The 21,498-nt window shown below is 38.8% G+C and overlaps 1 protein-coding gene across 1 annotated transcript in view; it reads right to left on the bottom strand.

The window, feature by feature from the left end:
* Window positions 1-675: 675 nt before the first annotated feature.
* CFI (complement factor I) overlaps window positions 676-21,498 on the bottom strand; it is a 56,301-nt gene continuing 35,478 nt past the window's right edge. Inside the window, exons 8-14 of the mRNA XM_032400998.1 lie at window positions 20,013-20,054; window positions 18,773-18,808; window positions 16,811-16,914; window positions 16,542-16,645; window positions 7,172-7,449; window positions 3,073-3,177; window positions 676-1,009 (exon numbers count right to left, since the gene is read on the bottom strand). Coding sequence (XP_032256889.1) covers window positions 792-1,009; window positions 3,073-3,177; window positions 7,172-7,449; window positions 16,542-16,645; window positions 16,811-16,914; window positions 18,773-18,808; window positions 20,013-20,054 — 887 coding nt within the window. The 3' untranslated portion in view covers window positions 676-791. The remainder of the gene's footprint in view (window positions 1,010-3,072; window positions 3,178-7,171; window positions 7,450-16,541; window positions 16,646-16,810; window positions 16,915-18,772; window positions 18,809-20,012; window positions 20,055-21,498) is intronic.

Consider the following 21,498-nt stretch of genomic DNA (forward strand, 5'->3'; position numbering starts at 1 on the left):
AAAGCACAAAGTGAAAGAAGTGACCAGAAGGAAGAGACTGGGAAGGAGGTGGAGACCAGCCAGGGAGGTGGGGGGGCCAGGCGGAGAGTGTGATGTCCTGAGGGGCCGACTGGGTCTACTGCAGCTGGGGCAGGGGGAGAAGAGAGTAGCTAAGTGACTGTGGGTTTGACACCAAGGAGGTCAGTTGTGTGGCAGTATCTGTGGAGAGGTTTAAAGAGAGGGTCAAGGAGGACTTGTGAAATGGGAACTAAAGACAAATCTTTCAAGAGAACTTTTAATACTTTAAGAAGCAGAGAAATGGGACAAGAGGTGTGAGGTCAGTTATTTTCCTGTGACAGGTACTATGCAAACATTTCATTTAGTATGTGGTTTCATTTTTTCAAAATTCTAGTTTCCATTTTAAAGGTAGAAAATGAGACACAAAGAAGATAATAAATTGCCCAGGGCCAAGTAACTAGTAGATGGTAGAATTGGGGTTTGAATGCAGGCTTATGTGAATCCAGTGTCATTCAACTGGCAAAGCCTTTGGTATAGTCAATATATCCTTCCTGTATAAAGAGATAACTTAATCACATTTTCTAATAAATAAAGTATGTATGCCCGACTAAAATATTTCTTCGATAATTATACAGCAAAGTTCCAATATGGAAGAAGCTTTGTAGAGACCTTTAAAAATATCCAATAAAATGTGCTTTATTATTTTTTTCCTACAGAAGTACTAATTATGCAGTATCATTTCAACTAAAATCCAACTCCCAAGAGAAAAAGAGCAGAAGAGAGAGATCACAATTTTATACATTGTACTGAGAAATAAGAGACCTTCCCACATAATGGCTAATCCAGTCAAAATAATTGGCCACTTTTGTGTAAACACCTGGGTACTCTGGTCTTCCGCAGTTTTCACCCCAACTCACAACACCCCAAACATAAGTCACATTGTTGACATCCTTACAGACTAAGGGGCCTCCGGAGTCCCCTTTACAGGCGTCGATGGAGCCATCATCTGTACCTGAAAAAGACAAAGGAAAAAGAAAATCACACATGTACTTCCATTTGTCGAGGCTGCCAAGCCGACTTCCTGTCTCCTCCGCCGATGTGTGTACCAACTTTGGCTTTCTTACACTTTGCTAACGGGGAATAACGCGTACTCTCCCTCACACCTCTCTGGGCCCATAGAGGTGGAGAGATGCAGGTTGGGAAACACTTTGTCTTCTGCTTATTCTCCATATTTAGTGAGGGCTTCCCGTGCTTCCTCTGTTTTATGCAAGTGTATACTCTGACGAGATTGCAATCTGAAAGTAGCATCCAATACTCAGTGGGGAAATAATAGAAATACTTTGTGCTTATTGAGTGCTTAATATGCATTAGACAGTCATTGTTTTGATCCTAAACCACACCCCTAATGAGATAAGTATCATTATTATCCTTATTTTCAGATGAGACAAATAAGGCCCAGGGAGGTTAACTAATTTGTCCAAGGCCATACAGCTACTAAGTGGCAGGCTGGACTTGAATTCAGGCAGGCAGAACCCTTTGAGCTTTCCCTCTTAACTGTGATAATTGCCTCCTGGTAGGTTTTGTGCTAGTCTCCCCTTTTGTCCTCTGTCATCCTGAACTCCATTTAAGAAGGGAGGGCACAGGGAATTGTCTGTTTACTTTCTTCTCACTCTTAGGACTTTCTAAGGTTTTTTTAAATCACTGATCCCAAAAGTTATAGGATGTCAATTACTTTGCTTTTTCTGGAATACACTATTTAGAAGTGGTTTTAATAAAGCATCCTAAATGCATTACCCTGGCTGGTTCCCTGCCTTTGCGTCACCACCAAAAGTAGGAACTGAGTTGTAGCTGTGTAACTGTTGTTAGCGATGTGGGAAACAAAGGCAAAAGAAATGTAGCTTAAATTAAAGTCTCCTTACAGTTTGCCACCCACTGATAGATAATCTGAAACATGAAGACGGTGACCTTCCTCAAGGAAAGTGTGGCCGCCTCAGTGCCTTAATGTTTAAAAGTAACTTCATCTTGGCAGCAGCGGCCCCTCAAGGTCCTGAAAGCCTTGCTTCCAGATTCCTTGGAGACTGGTGCTATCCCTCACCCCCACTAATTAAAAAGTAAACAGTCAGTCATTCCTCACAGTCCCAGTACAGCTCTTTCTGCCCACGGGTTCTGTCCCATGAATAGGGAAGGGGTTAAGTTCTAGGCAGGAGAGATAGGAGGCCCCTGACTCCCCTGACTCAGCTCTGGAACTATTCCGGGTAGGTGGAGATGCTGAGACAGAGCGAAACAAAAGATAAAGCAACAAACCAAGACACAAAAATCTCAAGGCCACAAGCTTCCCAGTCAGTTCTCAATAAAAGACCGCCACTAAAAGCTCTCCATGGCAACCCATTTGGGACCCCTCTCACTCTAGAGAGCTTCTTCTTTCCTTTCTGCTCTCACCTTCACTTAACTTTCACTTCACTTCACCCTTTTGTGTCCGTGAGATTCCTTCCTCCTTTCTGTGAGACAAGAACCCTGCAAGCTTGCAACATTGGGTAGGGGCACTAGGGCCACTCTGATAGTAAAGGAGGTGGTGGCAGGGTCATCAAAAGTGCCATGGGATTGCTGGGGAGGGAGGATTTACTTCCAAGCGGACACATCTGAAATGAGATCATTCAGATTTTATTCAGAAAACGGTTGGGTTTTCATCCTGGATCTGCCACTTCTTATAAGACTTTGGGCAAATTATGTAACTGCTCTGCATCTCAGTTTCCTCATTTATGAAGATCCCCAATTTTGCAGATGGGGAAGCCTGCTCAAGGCCATGTGAGTCGTAACTGGTAAAAATCGGGATATAAGCCCAGGCAGCCTGGTTCCAGAGTCTGTGCTTTTAGGTACCTTTCTATATGGTGGCGTAAGGAAGATTCTTCCTCTTCCTATTAGCATAAGGGATTGAGTGAAGGGCTAGGGAAGCCCCAGCCAGGAGGCCCGATGAAAGGGCCCAGGGCCCAGAGCGAGGAGGCGGATTTGGTGAGGAGGGGAGATGTTTGGTAGGGGGTATAGGTACAGATCTTAGGGAAACCACTCCGTGCTTACCTGCACAGTCCATTTCTTTTTCAAAATAGCGACCTGGATAAAACCTGGAGCAGTTGCTGATTAGGCTAACTTCACCCCACTTAAGTAAACTGACTTTTTCGTTATCTAGCAAAGGGAGAGAACAGACATTTAGAAGTCACCAATGAGAAATCTAAATAAATACTCTCATCATTTAGTAAACCATGAGGCATAGAGAAGATTATATATATTCCTTAACACATATATCAACTTTTGAGGAGAGTTCATTAACATATTTAATCACACACTGCTCCTATGTCCAGTTTCTCCAACTGTCTTTCTAAAAATAGTTAAGGGGCAAATAAATAGAATCTTAAAAAAAAAAAAGTTAAGGGGCATTCCTGAACACATGCCTGAAGTCGTTCCCATTATCACAAAGACCTGGATGCTCTGAGCTGAACAAGATAAACTCCCTCCCCTTTGATTGCTGAGTCCAGCGTGGGAGCTGGGTAGGAGTCAGTGACCAGCATTTTCTCACATGAATAGCTCCTATCATCTTACATCCCGGATTTCCTGGAAAGTGCTGGTTAGAGTGAAAACGGCCTTTTAATATAAGAAGTTAAATGAAGAAAATGTATATGAAGTTATCAGTGTGTATGTTTTTGTGTGTCTGAAGAAGTTCATTTCCTAAGTGATTTGAAAGAGGATTTAGGATGTCCTTTTCATCTGAGTTAGAGATGTGGGGCTTGAATGTTTTTCATCTAAGGAGAGAGAAGGGGCAGATACTGTTGCTGATCGAAAGTCCAGGAAGATAAGAAAAACTTAAGAATATGGGGTGAGATGTCTTGGGTGTAAGGAGCGAGTCTTTGCCCCATCTCCCCTCCTCCTTTTCCCAAGCTTTCAGCAATTTTTATGCTCTAGGAGAGCAAGGACTGGACCTGATTGATGGATTGCTATGCTAGCACCCAGCCTCATGCTAGCACAAAGTAGTTGCTTAATAAATATTCATGTAATTTATTCATCCATGAACTCCATAATCCAATTATACACTAAACAACTTAGGCCAAATGACTCACCCCCTAACTTAATGTATAAACTATCAGGGGACAGAGGCTTCTGGATATCTTGAGAGGACACCTCCACGGACCCTAGCACTGTAGCGGGTATGTAATAAACTGTGAAACTAATACTATTCTCTTCTGAGAAGCAGGGGGAGACAAAAATCCACCCAAGTATAGGGCAAATTAGGAAAGAGTTTCTTTTTTTCTCCTTCAAGTCTTACTTCAAGTTAGTTTTAAGATGCTATCTTCAGGTTAAGAGCTTTTTTTTTTTTTTTTTAATTAGTAATTTATTATTCCTTCTAACTCAGGAGAAGTGTTTAAAAACTGGGAACTCCTGTACCGTGTGAACAATTTTTTTTTTTCAAGACAGTCTTTTATTTCTTTTTTTTTTATTTAAGATTTTATTTATTTATTTGACAGAGAGAGAGACAGCGAGAGAGGGAACACAAGCAGGGGGAGTGGGAGAGGGAGAAGCAGGCTTCCCCACTCAGCAGGGAGCCCGATGCGGGGCTCGATCCCAGGACCCTGGGATCATGACCTGAGCCGAAGGCAGACGCTTAACGACTGAGCCACCCAGGTGCCCACCGTGTGAACAATTTTTAATGGCTCAGGAGATTACTCCCTCTCCTGAACTCTTGTTTTGTATACTTCTTTTTTTTCTTTTTTAAAGGGAGAGTGTGAGTGGGGAGGGGCAGAGGGAGAAGGAGAGAGAATCTCAAGCAGGCTCCATGCTCAGAATGGAGCTTGATGTGGGGCTTGATCCCACAACCCCGAGATCTTGACCTGAGCCGCAATCAAGAGTTGGATGCTTAACTGACTGAGCCACCCAAGCACCCTGTTGTTTTATATATTTCTTGAGGCACCTGTCACATTCTGCTGTCTGATGGTGGCATTCACATCTGATGGCTCCTCAGTACTCTAAGTCCCTTGAGATCTGTAGCCTCTATACTCCTTGTTGACCTGGTCCATATTGTTCATCAGGGAAATCCTAGCACTTAGCATTATTATCTTGCAAGCATAGTAAGGGCTCAAAAAATGTGTTAAACTATATTTGATTAATAAGTAAAACAATGCATAAGAACATATCTACCAGTTTATAGGAAATATATGGAATAGAAGAATATGTGAAATGCCACATCAAGGATACAATCATCCAAATTCAAGGTGTGAAAATTCCAAAATAAGAATGACCCAGTTTCTTTAATAAATACATTTTAAATGAAAGGAATGGGTAACTGTTCAAGATTAAAAGAGACTTAAGAAAAATAGCCACCAAATGCAATGTGCAGATTTTGGATCCCAATGGAAATAATCCCGATTGTAAAAATACTTTGTAAGTAATTGAGGAATATTAAACATGGGATGGTTATTAGATATTATTATGGGATCACTTTCATTTTGTTGTGTATGAATGGTGGTGTGTTTTTGCTTTCATTTTTGTTTTTTTAAGTCCTTACTTGGTAAAGATATCTACTGGAATATTCATGGATGAAATTACTTTATATCTGGGTTTGATTTAATATGCTCCAGGAAAAAAAATGTGTGGGGTAGAGGGAATATGTTCAATAGCTCCCAATTGTCCTTCAGATCCACTCTCCACCCTTCAGTGCCCTGCACCCTGCCCAAAGAGCCTGATCTGAGGGACTGCCTCAATAGGAATGTCTTAGCCTCTGGTTTTCAATATAAAACCCCAGCAGAAGAAGGGAGGGTAAGGAGAGAGGATAAGGAGATTGGGGTTGGCTATAACCTTCGATCCAAAGTCATTGCTTCTCTCAAGGCAGCCTGCTCTACCTGAGGTTCTTTCTCTTGGTAACTTCTTCCTTTCACATCTTTGGACCTAAGAGAGGCTGTTCTGGTACTGTTGGTCCCAGGTTGCTGCATGGCCCTTGTGGCTCCCTGACCCCTATCCACATCCCTGTAATTAATCCCTTTATAAATAACCCTTCCTAATTATCCTATTGAGCTTGTGATTGATTCAGAGAGATAAAACAAGAATGGTAGAGTGCTGATAACTGGAAACTGGGTGATGAATAAGTAGGTTTATTATACTCTTGTCTCTACTCTTCTGTATACTTGTAAATGTACATAATAAAAGCTTTTTTTTTTTAAGGAACAAATGTAAGGACATATGCCTTCTGGATAAACTAATTACTAATAAAATTTAGTCTTGGGTATTCAAACATACTACAAATCCAGGTTAATTTATACACATATTTTATGCTTTTCCATGTGGCAATTTTAAGTAATGTGTTGGAGTATGAGTCTATAAGACCAATGCAGTGAAGTTATTTACAAAGAGTATGTAGGAGGTCAAAAGGAAGCTAAATTTCAAAGCTAACTCTTCAAGATAAAGGAAAAAGCATTGGCTAATTTAATTCTAATCTAACTTCTTATTTAGCCAGTTTTTCTAATAATTTGTCCCTAAGTGTCTACATAGCTTATTCATACAAATGTTCACCTCAAGTCTTCTTAGAAGCTCAAAAAATAATTCTTTATGTTTTCTTCCTCTTTGTGGGATGTGATGGGGAGGGTGAGGCAAGGAGAATGGGGGAGTGGAGGAGAGAGCACAGGGTTGTGGGATTAATGACTCACTCATACTTTGACTATTCCTTTGGAAACCACTTTATCTTCCATCCATGTCTCTCTAACAAATCCAGAAAGTTCATGCTATATGCGTCCCACGTCAGTCTACTTTTTTTTTTTTGTAGATGTTTACCTGTCAATGTATGCTTCAAGATCACAGAGTGTAGGTGTCCTATGAAACTCTGGATCAGGATCAGCTACATAATTTTCAGGGCCCAGTGAAAAATAAAAACGTGAGGTGGGGGCTGCTGCAAAAATTATTAAGAATTTCATGATGATGACAGCAGAGCTGTACACTAAGCAAGGGGCCCTTGGGAGCCTGGGATGCTGGGCAACTGCACAGGTCTCACGTCCATGGAGCTAGCCCTGGCTGAATGCTCATTTTTCTGGATTTGCTGCTATGTTTCTCCCTGAGTACTAGGAAATTAGCTCCTATCCATTTCTATTCCCATTTATTTCAACCCCTGGATTCTGATCAAAAATTTTAAAACATGTACCTTTTTCTCGACCCCAGCCAGAAACAATGCATTTGTCGTTAGGTTGAAATAGATATGAAGACCAGGGGACACAGGCAGGGATGGAATTAGGCAGTTCACATTCTTTTCGGTTTGAGTGTTTTTTCAATTCAATCAAAGCTATGTCATTTTCATAGGTGGTTCCATTGTACTTTTCATGAATAATAATTTTATTTGCCAAGTGAACAATTACGTCGAAGTCAGGTCTTAACGAATTCAGAAATGATGCCCATATTTGGTAATGGTATATTTTACTCATGCTATAACAGAAAGGAAAAGGGAGATAAGATATATTGAGGAAAAATACCAACTATAAACATGAACATCTGATGCTTTATCTTTATATTGTCCCTTTTAAAGGACTTTCTTCCTTTTTCCAGATTTTTAAAAAATTCTTGCTGTCATGAAGCAGTGTGATTAAATTTATGGGGTAGAATTAAAGTCAGTGGGTAAATGAAGAGAGGAATAATCCATCTAACTGCTCCATATCAGGGACATAAAGAACTCACTAACAACCAGAGGTGCCCAGAAGTGGAATGAGTTGGCTGCCTCTGGAGTGAGAGCACCACCACTGAACGTGTTCAAGCAGAGACCAGAAAGCATGTAGCCAGAAATGTGGTTGAGGAAATGGGGAAATCAGGACATACATTCTCATTACTCTGCCAAACCCAGAGGTTCTCAGGATGAAGACCATAGCAGTCATTATCCTGCGTTTAAGACTGATTTCATCTTAACATTGCATTGTATTTATTTGCTCACAAGCTTTTCTTCCTGTTGGATTGTGCTACTGGAGGTCAAAGATGGGATCTAATTCATCTGTGGCTAGATGCCTGCATCTAGTATTGTACCTGGCATATATTCGCTGTTTTAAAATTTAGTTTAAATGGTTAATGAGCTAAATATTGCTTGTTCTTATGCTTCACTCAATTTGCATACTAATTTTCACCTCATGGTTTCCAGCAAATTGGCATTTACCATCATTATCTCAGGTAATCACCTAACAGTTAAACAGTGTTGTTCTAGGAACCAAGGAGGTGTTCAGGATGCTTTCATTTATATTTAATATTCCAAGAATGCTGTGTACCATATTAATTTTGGTTGTTTTTTAGGATCAGAGGTCATGAATATTGTTTAAAGGTTAACCCTGTTTATTCATTCAATTTACTAACAAATACTTAGTGTGCACCTACTATTACCAGGCACTGTACTAGCCACTGGGATACTGAAATGAACAAAATCAGAAATAGTTCCTGCCTTCATGGAGCTCAGGATCTAAGTAAAGCTGCAGTATTAAATGGATAATGACAATAATGAAGATATATATTCTAAAGTGAGTAGAATGAACAGCACATGGGGTTCTGAGAACTTATCAAGAAGGCTTTGACTTAAGGGAGTCAGGGAAGATTCTCTGAGGAAGTGAAGATTGAGCTAAGATCTGAATAAAGAGTAGCACTAACTAGAGAAACAGGGTAGGAAAAATCATTTCAGGCATGAGAAATAACATATGAAGGTCTCTCTGCAACAGGGAGCAAGGTGCACATGAGTAGCTGAAAGAAGTCCAGAGCAGGTAGAGCAGACAGCAACAGTTGAAGCTGTGGGGCAAGATGAAATTGGCAAAGGTAATTAGGGGTCAGATCATATGGAGCTTAATGGGCCAATGTTGTTTAGATACTCTAGAAGCAAACAAGCCTGGCAAAGCAAGTGTCTGACATTTTCAGCCTCTCTAAGGGAGAAGTGGGCCCTTCCTCCCACCAAAATTCATGAGAATATGCATTAAAAAAGTAGAAACAGCATAGATTAAGACTACTGAGAGTGGTGGTCCATGATGGCAGTGTAGGAACTCACCCTGAACTCACCTTATCCCATGGACACACCAAATCTATACCTACATATAGAGCAATACCTCCTGAAGAAGAACAGGAGGCTAATTGAACAGCTTCTGCACAACAACAACAGAGGGACCACATAGAGAATGGTAGGAGAGGCAGAGACATGGTAATGATGGGAACTCCAGACTTGATTAGATGACCTGGAGGTGCTGGTGAGTGCCATTATCTGTTTCCCCTCCACCCTGATATCACAGAGGGGAGCAGGGGCCAGACACTCCTGCTGGCCTACAGCCTCAGTGACCCCAGATTCCTAGCCCTCACAGCTCCAGCCATTCCCTTTATATGGGCCCCTACCTGCACCCATCCCATCTCCAGCTATCTCACTGAGGCTGCCCCAATACAGTGCACATCCAGATACCCCATGTTTGTGCCCACTATATCTCCAGCCATCACACCAAGGTGGCCCAGGTGGAAAGTACTCCAGGACACCTCCAGCCTGCACCTGCTTCAGCTGCAGCCATCCCACCAGGGCAGCCCCTATATGGAGGGGCCAGCCTGCCTGCCCCAGCTCCAGTTATCCTGCCATAGTGGCCCTGGTGCAGAGCACCCTGGAACCTGCCAACCCAGGCCTGTTCCAGCTCCAGCTCTCCATCCAGGTGGTTCCAGCATGGAGCACCCTGGGACCCCCAGACCCATGCCCATTCCAGTTCCAGCTGTTCCTGTAGGGTGGCCCCAGTGCAGCATGCCCTAAGACCCCCTGGCCCATGCCTGCTCCATCTTTGGGCAGTCAACCAAAACCTCCAGCGCACACAGTCTTCGCAGGGAAGCACCTACACAAGACCACTCCTTCAAGACTGGGAAAGGTAGCGGTTCTGCCTAATTCACAGAAACAGAAAAATTCAAACAAAATCAGGAGACAGGGGAATATGTTCCAAATAAAAGAACAAACAAGATAAAACCCCAGGGCTTAAAAAAAAAAAAAAAAACCTAATGAAATGGAAGTAAGTAATCTACTGATAAAGAGTTCAAAATAGTGGTCATAAAGATGCTCACTGAACTTGGGAGAAGAATGGAAGAACAGAGTGAAAACTTCAACAAAGAGTTGAAAAATATGAAAGAACTAAAAAGAAGTCACAGAGCTGAAGAATACAATAACTGAACTAAAAAATACTCTAGAGGAAATCAATAGCAGATTAGATGATCCATAAGAATAGATCAGTGATATGGAAGACAGAATAGTGGAAATTACCCAAGCAGAACAGCAAAAAGAAAAAAAAATTTTAAAAAGTGTAGTTTAAGGGATCTTTGGACATCAAGTATACTAACATTCACATTTTGGGGGTCCACAGAGGAGAAGAGAAATAGAGGTGGGCAGAAAATTTATTTGAAGAAATAATAGTTGAAAACTTTCTTAACCTGGGGAAGGAAACAGACATGCAGATCCAGGAAGCACAGAGAGTCCCAAAACAAGATGAACCCAAAGAGATTCATACCAAGGCACATTATAATTAAAATGGCAAAAGTTAAAGATAAAGAGAAAATTTTTTTTTTTTTAAAGATTTTATTTATTTATTTGACAGAGAGAGACACAGCAAGAGAAGGAACACAAACAGGGGAGTGGGAGAGGGAGAAGCAGGCTTCCCGTGGAGCAGGGAGCCCGATGTGGGGCTCAATCCCAGGACCCTGGGATCATGACCTGAGCCGAAGGCAGATGCTTAACAACTGAGCCACCCAGGTGTCCCTAAAGAGAAAATCTTAAAAGCAGCAAGAGAAAAACAAATAGTTACAAACAAGGGAAGCCCCATAAGACTATCAGCTGATTTTTCAGCAGAAACTTTGCAGGCCAAAAGAGAGTGGCAGGATATATTTAAAGTGCTGAAAAGGAAAAGCTTACAACCAAGAATACAATATTTGGCAAGATTATCCTTCAGGATTGAAGAAGAGATAAAGAATTTCCCAGACAAGCAAAATCTGAAGTTCATCACCACTACACGGGCCTTACAAAAAATGTTAGAGGGAAAGCCATAACTAGAAATAAGAAAATATATGAAAGAAAAAAAATCTTACTGATACAGGTAAATATATAGTAAAGGCAGTAAAGTAAATTGGCTACTTGCAAAGTTAATATGAAGGTTAAAAGACAAAAATAGTAAAATCAACTATAACTAAAATAAGCAGTTAAGGGATACACATAAAAAGATACATATTTTTATTTAAGACATCAAAAATTTTAAATATGAAGGAAGGAGTAAAAAAATGTATTGCTTTTAGAATGTGTTCAAACTTAAGTGACTATCAGCTCTGTGTGTGTGTGTGTGTGTATATATATATATATATATGGGAAGAGAGAGAGACCTCAGGTTAATATATATGAGCCTCATGGTGAGCACAAACCAAAAACCTACAATAGATATACAAAAAATAACAAAAGAACCCAAACATAAAACCAAAGAAAACCATCAAGCCACAATGGAAGAGATGCAGAGAATAAGAAAGGAACAGAGAAGAACCATAGAAACAACCAATAAACAATTAACAAAATGGCAATAAGTACATACCTATCAATAATTACATGTAAATGAATTAAATGCACCAGTTGAAAGACATAGAGTGGCTGAATGGGTTGAAAACAAGACTCATCTATATGCTGCCTATGAGAGACTCATTTCAGATCTAAAGACACACACAGACTGAAAATGAGGGGATGGAAAAAGATGTTCCATGCAAATGGAAACAAAAAGAAAGCTGGTGTAGCAATACTCACAACAGATAAAATAGACTTTAAAACAAAGACTATAACAAAAAGATAAAGAAGAGCATTACATAATGATAAAAGGTAAATCCAAGAAAAGGATATAAGATTCATAATGATTTATGCACCTAACATAGGAGCACCTAAATATATAAAGCAAGTATTAACATACATAAAAGAAGATACAGTAATACAAGAATAGTAGGGGACTTTAATATACCACTTACATCAATGGATAGAGCAACCAGACAGAAAATCAATAAGGAAATATTGGCCTTAAGTGATACATTAGACTAGATGGACTTAATAGATATATACAGAACATTTTATCTAAAAACTACAGAATACACGTTCTTTTCAAGCACACAGGGATGTTCTCCAGAGTGCATCCTATGTTAGGCCACAAAACAAGTCTTAATATATTCAAGAAGATAGAAATCATATCAAGCATCTCTTCTGACCATGTAAGTATGAAACTAGAAATCAACTACAAGAAGAAAACTGGAAAAAACACAAACACAAGGAGGTTAAATAGCATGTTACTGAACAGCCAATGGGTCAGTGAAAAATCAAGGAGAAAAAATAAAAAACACCTTGACACAATTGAAAATGGACACACAACAGTCCAAAATCTATGGTATGCAGCAAAAACAGTCTGAAGAGGGAAGTTCATAGTAATAAAGGCCTACCTAAAGAAACAAGAGAAATCTCAAATAAACCATCTAACCTTATACCTAAAAGCACTACAAAAAGAACAGCCCAATGTTAGTAGAAGGAAGGAAATAACAAAGATTAGAACAGAAATAAATGAAATAGAGACAAAAAATAGAAAAAACCAATAGAATTAAAAGCAGATTTTTTAAAAGATAAAAAGTTTGATAAACCTCTAGCCAGACTCATCAAGAAAAAGAGAGCCTAAATAGGTAAAATCAGAAACAAAAGAGGAAAAGTTACACTCACCGCAGAAATAGAAATGTAAGAGATTACTATGAACAACTATACACCACCAAATTGGAAAACCTAAAAGAAATGGATAAATTCCTAGAAACATAAACCTTCCAAAACTGAATCGCGAAGAAATAGAAAATCTGAATAGACTGATTACAAGTAATGAAATTAAACCAGTAACTTAAAAACTTACAATACACAAAAGTTCAAGACTGGACAGCTTTACCGGTGAATTCTGCCAAATATTTAAAGAAGAGTTAGCACCTATCCTTCTTAAATTGTTCCAAAAAATTGTAGAGGAAGGAATACATCCAGATTCATTCTATGAGGCCAGAATTACCCTGATACCAAAGCCAGACAAAGACACTACAGGAAAAGAAAACTACACACCAGTATCTCTGATAAACATAGATGAAAAGATCATCAACAAAATATTAGCAAACTGAATTCAACAGTACATTAAAAGGATCGTTCACCATGATCAAGTGGGATTTATTCCAGGGATGTAAGGATGGCTTAACATCTACAAATCAATCAATGTCATACACCATATTAATAAAACAAAGGATCAAAATCATATGATCAGCTCAATAGATGCAGGAAAGAAAATTCAACATCCACTTATGATAAAAACTCTCAACAAAGTGGATATAGAGGAAATGTACCTTAGCATAATAAAGGCTACGCATGACAAATCCGCAGTTAACATCATACACACTGGTGAAAGCTTTTCCTCCCCTAAGTTCAGAAACAAGACAAGGATGCCCACCTTGCCACTTTTATTCCACATAGTACTAGAAGTCCCAGCTGCAGCAATCAGACCAAAAAAAAAAAAGAAAAGAAAAGAAGAAAAAAAGAAAAGGCATCCAAATTGATATGAAAGACGTAAAACTGTCACTATTTGCTGATGGCATATATATAGAGAGAGAGAGCGAGAACTCTGAAGACACCACCAGAAAACTATTAGAACTAATAAATGAATTTGGTAAAATCACAGGGTACAAAATTAACATACAGATATTAATTGCTTCTATACACTAATAATGAACTATCAGAATAAAAATAATTCTATCTACAATTGCACCAAAAAGAATAAAATACCTAGGAATAAATTTAAGGAAATAAAAGACTATAAGACATTGATGAAAGAAATTAGAAGTGACACAAATAAATGGAAAGATATACCATATGGATTGGAAGAACCAATATTGTTAAAATGTCTATACTACCCAAAGCAATCTACACATTTACTGTGATTTTTTTAAATCAAAAAACCAATGGTATTTTTCATAGAACTAGAAAAAAGAATCCTGAACTTTGTATGGAACCACAAAAGACCGCAAATAGCCACAGCAATCTTGAGAAAGAAGAACAAAGCTGGAAGTATCAAATTCCCTGATTTTGAACTATACTACAAAGCTATAATAATCAACACATTATGGCACTGGCCTGAAAACAGACCCATAGAACAATGGAATAGTGTAGAGAGCCCAGAAAAAATCTCACACATATATATGGTCAATTAATCTATGACAAAGGAGCTAAGAATATAAAAGCTAAAATAAACACGGGATTATATTAAACTAAAAACATTTTGTATGATGAAGGAAACTGTCAACAAAACAAAGAGAGAACCTACTGAATGGAAGAAGAAATTTGCAAATCATAAATCTGATAAGGAGTTAATATCATATATATATATATATAGAACTTACACAACTTAATATAAAAAAAACCCAATTAAAAAATGGGAAGAGACAAACTATAAAAGACTTTTAATCTCAGGAAACAAACTGAGGGTTGCTAGAGTGGAGGGGGGTAGGAGGGATGGGGTGGCTGGGTGATGGACATTGGGGAGGGTATGTGCTATGGTGAGCACTGTGAATTGTGTAAGACTGATGTGTAATCACAGACCTGTACCACTAAAACAAATAATACATTATGTTAATAAAAAAAGAAAAAAATGAGCAGAGTGCTTGAATAGACATTTTTCCAAAGACATACAGAGACATACGGATGGTCAACAGACACATGAAAAGGTGCTCAACATCACTAATCATCAGCGAAATGCAAATCAAAACCATCAGAATGGCTAGTATCAAAAAGACAAGAAATAACAAGTGTTGGCCAGGATGTCAAGAAAAGGGAACCCTTGTGCACTGTTGGTGGGAATGTACATTGGTGCAGCCACTAAGGAAAACAGTATGGAGGTATGGAGGTTCCTCAAAAAATTAAGAATAGAACTACCATGTGATCCAGCAATTCTGTTCTGGGTATTTACCCAAAGAAAATGAAAACCAATTTAAAGGCATATATGCACTCCTATGTTCACTGCAGCATTATTTATAATAACCAAGATATGGAAGCAACCTAAGCATCTATCAATAGATAAATGGATAAAGAAGATGTGATATATGTATACAATAGAAAAATTTTCAGCCATAAAAAAGAATGAGATCTTGCCATTTGCAACAACAAGGATGGATCTGGAGAGTATTATGCTAGGTAAGATAAGTCAAACAGGGAAAGACAAATACCATATGATTTCACTTATGTGTGGAATCTAAAACACAAAACAAATGAACAAAAACCAAACAGAAACAGATTCATAGAAAAAGGGGGAGGAATTGGGAAGTGGGCAAAATAGGTGAAGAGGATTAGGAAGTACAAACTTCTAGTTATAAAGTAAATAAGCCAAGGGGATGTAACATACAGCATAGAGAATATAATCAATAATATTGTAAAAGCTTTGTATGGTGACAGATGGTACCGACAATTATGTTTCTGCTGCTGACTAGGAGTGTAACTTTAGCCAAGTTATGTACCTTCTCAGTCTCAGTCTGCTAATCCACAAAATGGGAAGACTAATATTTACCTCTTAGGGCTGTTAAGAATATTAAAACAAAATAACGTATGTGAAAATGCCACACCCATTATCTGGCCTGTTAGAGGTACTCAACAAATGACGTTTCATTCATTCTAAAGATCAGCACTGAGGCTGGAAGCCCAAACTCTGTCCTTCAGCTGACCTTGACTTGTTATCAGCACCTTTTGTGTATTGCCCTTAAGCTACTGATATAGACTGAATTGTGTTCCCCTAAAATTCATATGTTGAAGACCTAACCCCCAACATTACTAGATTTGGAGATAGTCTTTAAAGAGGTAATGAAGTTTAAATAAGGTCATAAGTGGAGTTCTGAACCCATACGATTGGTCTCCTTACGGGAAGAAGAAGAGACATCAGTGATGCATGCATGCAACAGACGAGCCAGCCAGTGCTGGAGCAGCACATGAGACAATTAGCGTGGAGCTTTGAGCAGTTCCTTTACTGTCTGGAACACATATCAAATACATTTAAGGGTATGTGGAAGGGGCAAAAAAGATTTGTGCATTTGAAGTCTTTAAATGCATGAGGCTCTTTAAACAACATCCTTGTTGAAGAGAGACCAGAGAAAATGCCAGGTTAGTATCACCTCTTCATAAACTTTTCGGTCATAAACTCTTCTCAACAGTTTGGTCCTAATTCTACAAAATGTAGGTAGTATCTACTTGCTTTCCCATCATGCAAATGAGTCACGTGACATAACTTGGTACCTATGGGTTTGATCTGAACTTGCCATCTGGGATCATAATTTGGTCTGGGGGCGGGGTGGGGGGGAAGAACACAGATGGCCTCTGGGATTCCGATCATGAATACTGTAGGGGATTTAGCTGTCAAGAGAGTGGAATTTGTCACATGCTTTTATCTATCATCTGCCACAATCTCTATTACCCACTTTCATTATTTCAGGGAATCCAAAATCTTTTTGGAGACATTTTTTACCTGACACAGTGTGCAGCAGTTACAATCCAACACCCTCCAATATAAATTCCTCCACATTTGATTTTCTCATTTTCCTTAATTGCCACCTGCCACGGGAAGTCTCCCTGTAAGAGACATTAGTGTGGTCACTGTCATTCTACCAGACGGTGATAGACAGGTGGCCCTAAGATATGCCCATTGCAAGACTCCCAGTCTCTTATCATTATGTATCTCCCCCACCTTTCTTTGTTTTTCAAACTTGGACTGCTCCTGGGAAGTAATAGGTTTACCAAGTGTGCTGGCTTTCCTCCTACGACTCGTTTCCTTCGAATGGGCACGCTGTTTTTAACTCCACAGGACACTTTAGGGAGAAATGACTTTATCCGTTTTCTTTCTTCAAGAAAGGAAGAGATTGTATTATTATGATTTTGAACCCATTACTTCTTGATAATTTATGCCACAAAACCAGCAAAGTCACTGCTAAAACAAAACAGGCTGAATTGATTAATAACTTATTTCAGATGCTAATTGGTACTGTTTACCTTGTTCAAAAATTCTGGCTTAATATGAAAATTGGCTTGATTCTATGAAGTTCTGCCTAAAGGTACACTGGTGGCAGAAAGACGCTAGCTGAAGGGTTAAACATTTTTATCTCTGCCTTTGGCAGAGAGATAAAAGATGTCACATGGCCAGGCATACTCAGGATGAGGGTCTCATTTAGAAATCATCAGAATGAGCTGACAACATGCACCTACATCTTCTCACTTTCATAGTTTTTACTTTACAGAGGCTGTTCATATGGAATTCTTTTCAATAGTATTAACATTAATGATGTTAACGTTTGAGCACTTTCTGTGTCAGTCCTCGTGCTAAATATTTTGTATGTAGTTTATTTCATCTAATCATCATATTAACCCTGCGAGGTAATGTGCCAGGGACCCATGGACAATCCAGGATCAGTGGGCGAGGGGGTATTTTCTTGGTCACTTGACACATGATGATGTTTCCTTCCTCTGTGAACATTTAGATGCGGCACACTTGTCACAGAGACACCTGGCAGAGCAAGGCTTGAGATGGGAATTGGCGGAAGAATTCATGAAAAAGGGCGAAAGTAAAAATATAAGCTGTTTTCCTTATTCTTCCTATATATTTTAGTACATCATGAGTATTTTTACAAACTTGCTTCTTAGGCCCAAATGAGAAAGAAAAATTAATATCACTGTCAATTACTTTGGGCATATAAGAAGGAGGTGGGTCTTTAAGGAAGAGAAGTCGTGAGTGAATATGGATGGGTTTTTGTCTGTTTGTTTGTTTTGTCCCACCCATTCTAAGAACTGGGTTGGGGGAAGAGTGTGATGGTAAGTTTTAAATTTGTTCTTGGACCTTTAAAAGAAGAGAGACCTCATCTACTGAGGATTGTGGAAGCAACTCAGGCACTATCTGAAAACCAACGCTACGTTGAGTAGAAAATAAAGGGCCTTTGGTGAAAAATCTCCTCGGACTGATGGCTGTATCTTCAAAATCTAAATCTTTCACTCATTGCCTGATGAAAAAAAATTGTTAATTAATTTTGGGGCCTGGCAATTAGAAGAGAGTCTGATGTGAACTTCAGCTTAAATTCCCCCTAAAACAGGGAGCTATTTTATTCCCAATTTGTAGTTGAGGTTAAGTTATTCACCTAAGGTTACACAGTTAATAAATAACTGAGTCAGGATGACTCAAGTCTGTCTGACCCAAAAACTCATATTAATTACTGTCTCCGCAGGGACTTAATACTTTAATTTAATTTAGCTCTCAGTGCACAACTGGCCGGGATACAGATCTTCACAGACCTTCTGTTATCAGGATTTAAAACATTGAAAAAGAACCAATTAGCTCAAGTAAAGTCTATTATTTTTCTATTTCAAAATGTCATGGGTCATGCTCGAAATCTGGTTGTTTTTGACAAAACTGACACGACAAAGCTCATAGCAAATAAAAAAATGTTATGTAGCTCTAAAATATTGTTTTCACTTCAAAATTAGCCTTGTGAATTAACCCATTTTTAAAAGCAGTTCTCAAGAAACATTTATGTGTGTTTTTCTTAAAAGTGATAAGAAGAGTAATGTTAATTTTTTTCTATTTACATTGACAGCAAAGGTAATTGTTGCTTGAATTAATTATATATACACACATACACATACACACACACAACATTAAAATGCAGACGTAAATCAAGGAAGCACTAGTAAAAAAGAATAATGTTAATTTACCTTCATCCATATCAGCAGTCAAAAATTCTGTTTCTTCTATAATAAAACAAAAAGTTCCAATGTTTATGGTTGTGTTTATAATAGAAATTAAATAATTAAAATTATTTCAACTTTGATCATAATTTTCTGTCTTAAAACCTGTCCTCTATTGATTGATTGATTGATTGATGAGAGAGAGAGAAAGCGTGAGCACACACACATGCATGGGCATGCACGAGTTGGGGAGGGGCGGAGGGAGGGAGAGAATCTTAAGCAGGCTCCATGGACACAAACTTGATCTCATCACCCTGAGATCATGACTGGAGCCAAAATCAATAGTCGGATGCTTAACCCACTGAGCCATCCAAGCGCCCAAAAACCTGTCCTTTGTTTAAAAAGGACAGTACAAATCCTCAAAGCACACCGTCTTATTTCCTTTCTATACCTAGGTAATTGTGAAGGCTCAGGATGAACTATGTAGAAATTTTGCAGGTACCAACTAGAGGTGTCTCTTGGTACAAGTGAATGGTGAGACTCATGGTGCTGTAGTTTTCTGCATTTAGAGTAGGCAAAATGCTTGGGTCAGAGAAGGAAAGCTTCTTTTTCAACTCTGATTCACAAAGTCCTTACATAAGGTAGGGAGCAGTTACTAACACTGACTGAAACAGTACTCAGCTGACATTAGAAAGGCCTCTGTGCCTGCACTAATGTGAAAGCTGTTATTGCTCACACGTGGTCATATCATGTGTGATTATTAGCTACATTAAAATATAAGAAGAGGGGTGCCTGTGTGGCTCAGTCAGTTAAGCATCTGACTCTTGATCTCCGTTCGGGTCATGATCTCAGGATCCTGAGATGGAGCCTCACATCAGGCTCCATGCTCAGCAGAGAGTCTGCTTAAGATTCTCTCTCTCCTTCTCCGTGTACGCCTCCCCCAGTTCACTCTCTCTCTCTCTCTCTCTCACACACACACACACACACTCTCTCTAAAATAAGTAAATCTTTAAAAATATATATAAGACAGCAGTAGCTTTGTTTTGCTTCAATTCTGCAATATTCCAAGAATTTAATAAATTTTTTACCTTGAGCCACAAGTAAAAAGCCACATGTAAGAAAAACAAAAATTTACCACAGCAAAGGATAATTTTTGAGAAAAATGAATACCATATCAATTATATTATACATATATCATAAAACTACAATACCTTATCCTTGTTTTCAATTCTGTAATATAAATTTTCTATTATAACAATGTATTTACCTTTAATTTCAGGATGTCCTTTAATTTCAGGACGTCCAGTTCCTAAAAACAAAACAAAACACTCACTGTAGCAAAAAGATAATGTTCACCTGGATAAAATATACACGAATCATTAATATCTCAGAATTGGTATAACAACTTAATTTTTTTTTTTTAAAGATTTTATTTATTTATTTGACAGAGAGAGGCAGCGAGAGCAGGAACACAAGCAGGGGAAGTGGGAGAGGGAGAAGCAGGCTTCCCGAGGAGCAGGGAGCCCGAAGTGGGACTCGATCCCAGGACCCTGGGATCATGACCTGAGCCGAAGGCAGACGCTTAACGACTGAGCCACCCAGGCGCCCAACAACTTAATTTTTTTACAAAGATAAAGGGGAATCACAGTATGTCATCTTTCTTTGATTTTTAATACCACATAACAGATGTTTCATATTGCATTTAAACACATACCAATTTCACTACGGCAAGGAAATAATTTTTACTTGAGTTTTATTTTTTTATTTTTTTTATTTTTTTAAAGATTTTTATTTATTTATTTGATGGAGTGAGAGACAGCGAGAGAGGGAACACAAGCAGGGGGAGTGGGAGAGGGAGAAGCAGGCTTCCTGCTGAGCAGGGAGCCCGAAGTGGGACTTGATCCCAGGACCCTGGGATCATGACCTGAGCTGAAGGCAGACGCTTAACGACTGAGCCACCCAGGCGCCCTTTACTTGAGTTTTAAAAAGAGATGTATATTTTGGATATATTTGAACACATACGGACAGCAAATTTACTATACAGTTATACAAAACGTATAACCCTGTTAAACTTATATTTATAAAAGTTGGGCTTTCCAGGATACATGAAACCAAGTTATACTCCAAACTTCCCTTGGTTTAGTGATTCTGATCTGTCCACTGGAAGAGCAATGAATATATTAGTATTTTTATTTTACATCTCTTCTCTCATTTGCTCTTGCTTAGAGAGTGAAAAATTAGAACAACTACTGAAATACAAAAGGTGGTGCTCACTCTAAAGAAGGGTAAACTGAAGTAATAATGACAGTTGACTAAATGTATTTTTGATATGGATTCAAGAAATTCATTCAAAAAAAGTAAGTTTTATGTTATGGTTACTCCCTGGCAGTGGGGTTTTTTTTCCCCCTGATAAGCCAACGAATTCTGTTTTTTGACCTTAAACTTTAGAGTTTTGAGTCAGGAGAAGGAGGAGATGGAGGGAAAAGGAACAGAAGAGAAGGAGAAGGAGAAGAAATCCCAAATATCATTATACTGAAAAAGTGAAATCAAACTGTAGAGCTTCAGAGGAAGACAGATACTGCATGATCTCACTTATATGTGGAATCTAACAAAACAAACTCATAGAAAAAGAAGTCAAATTTGTGGTTACTGGGGGCAGGAGTAGGGGGTGGGGAATTAGGTGACTGTGGTCAAAAGGTACAAACTTCCAGATCAGTAAGTGCTGGGGGTGTAATGTACAGCGAGGTGACTAT

Source organism: Phoca vitulina, unplaced genomic scaffold (genome assembly GCF_004348235.1).
Source record: "Phoca vitulina isolate PV1807 unplaced genomic scaffold, GSC_HSeal_1.0 scaffold3, whole genome shotgun sequence".
Classification (NCBI taxonomy): Eukaryota; Metazoa; Chordata; class Mammalia; order Carnivora; family Phocidae; genus Phoca; species Phoca vitulina.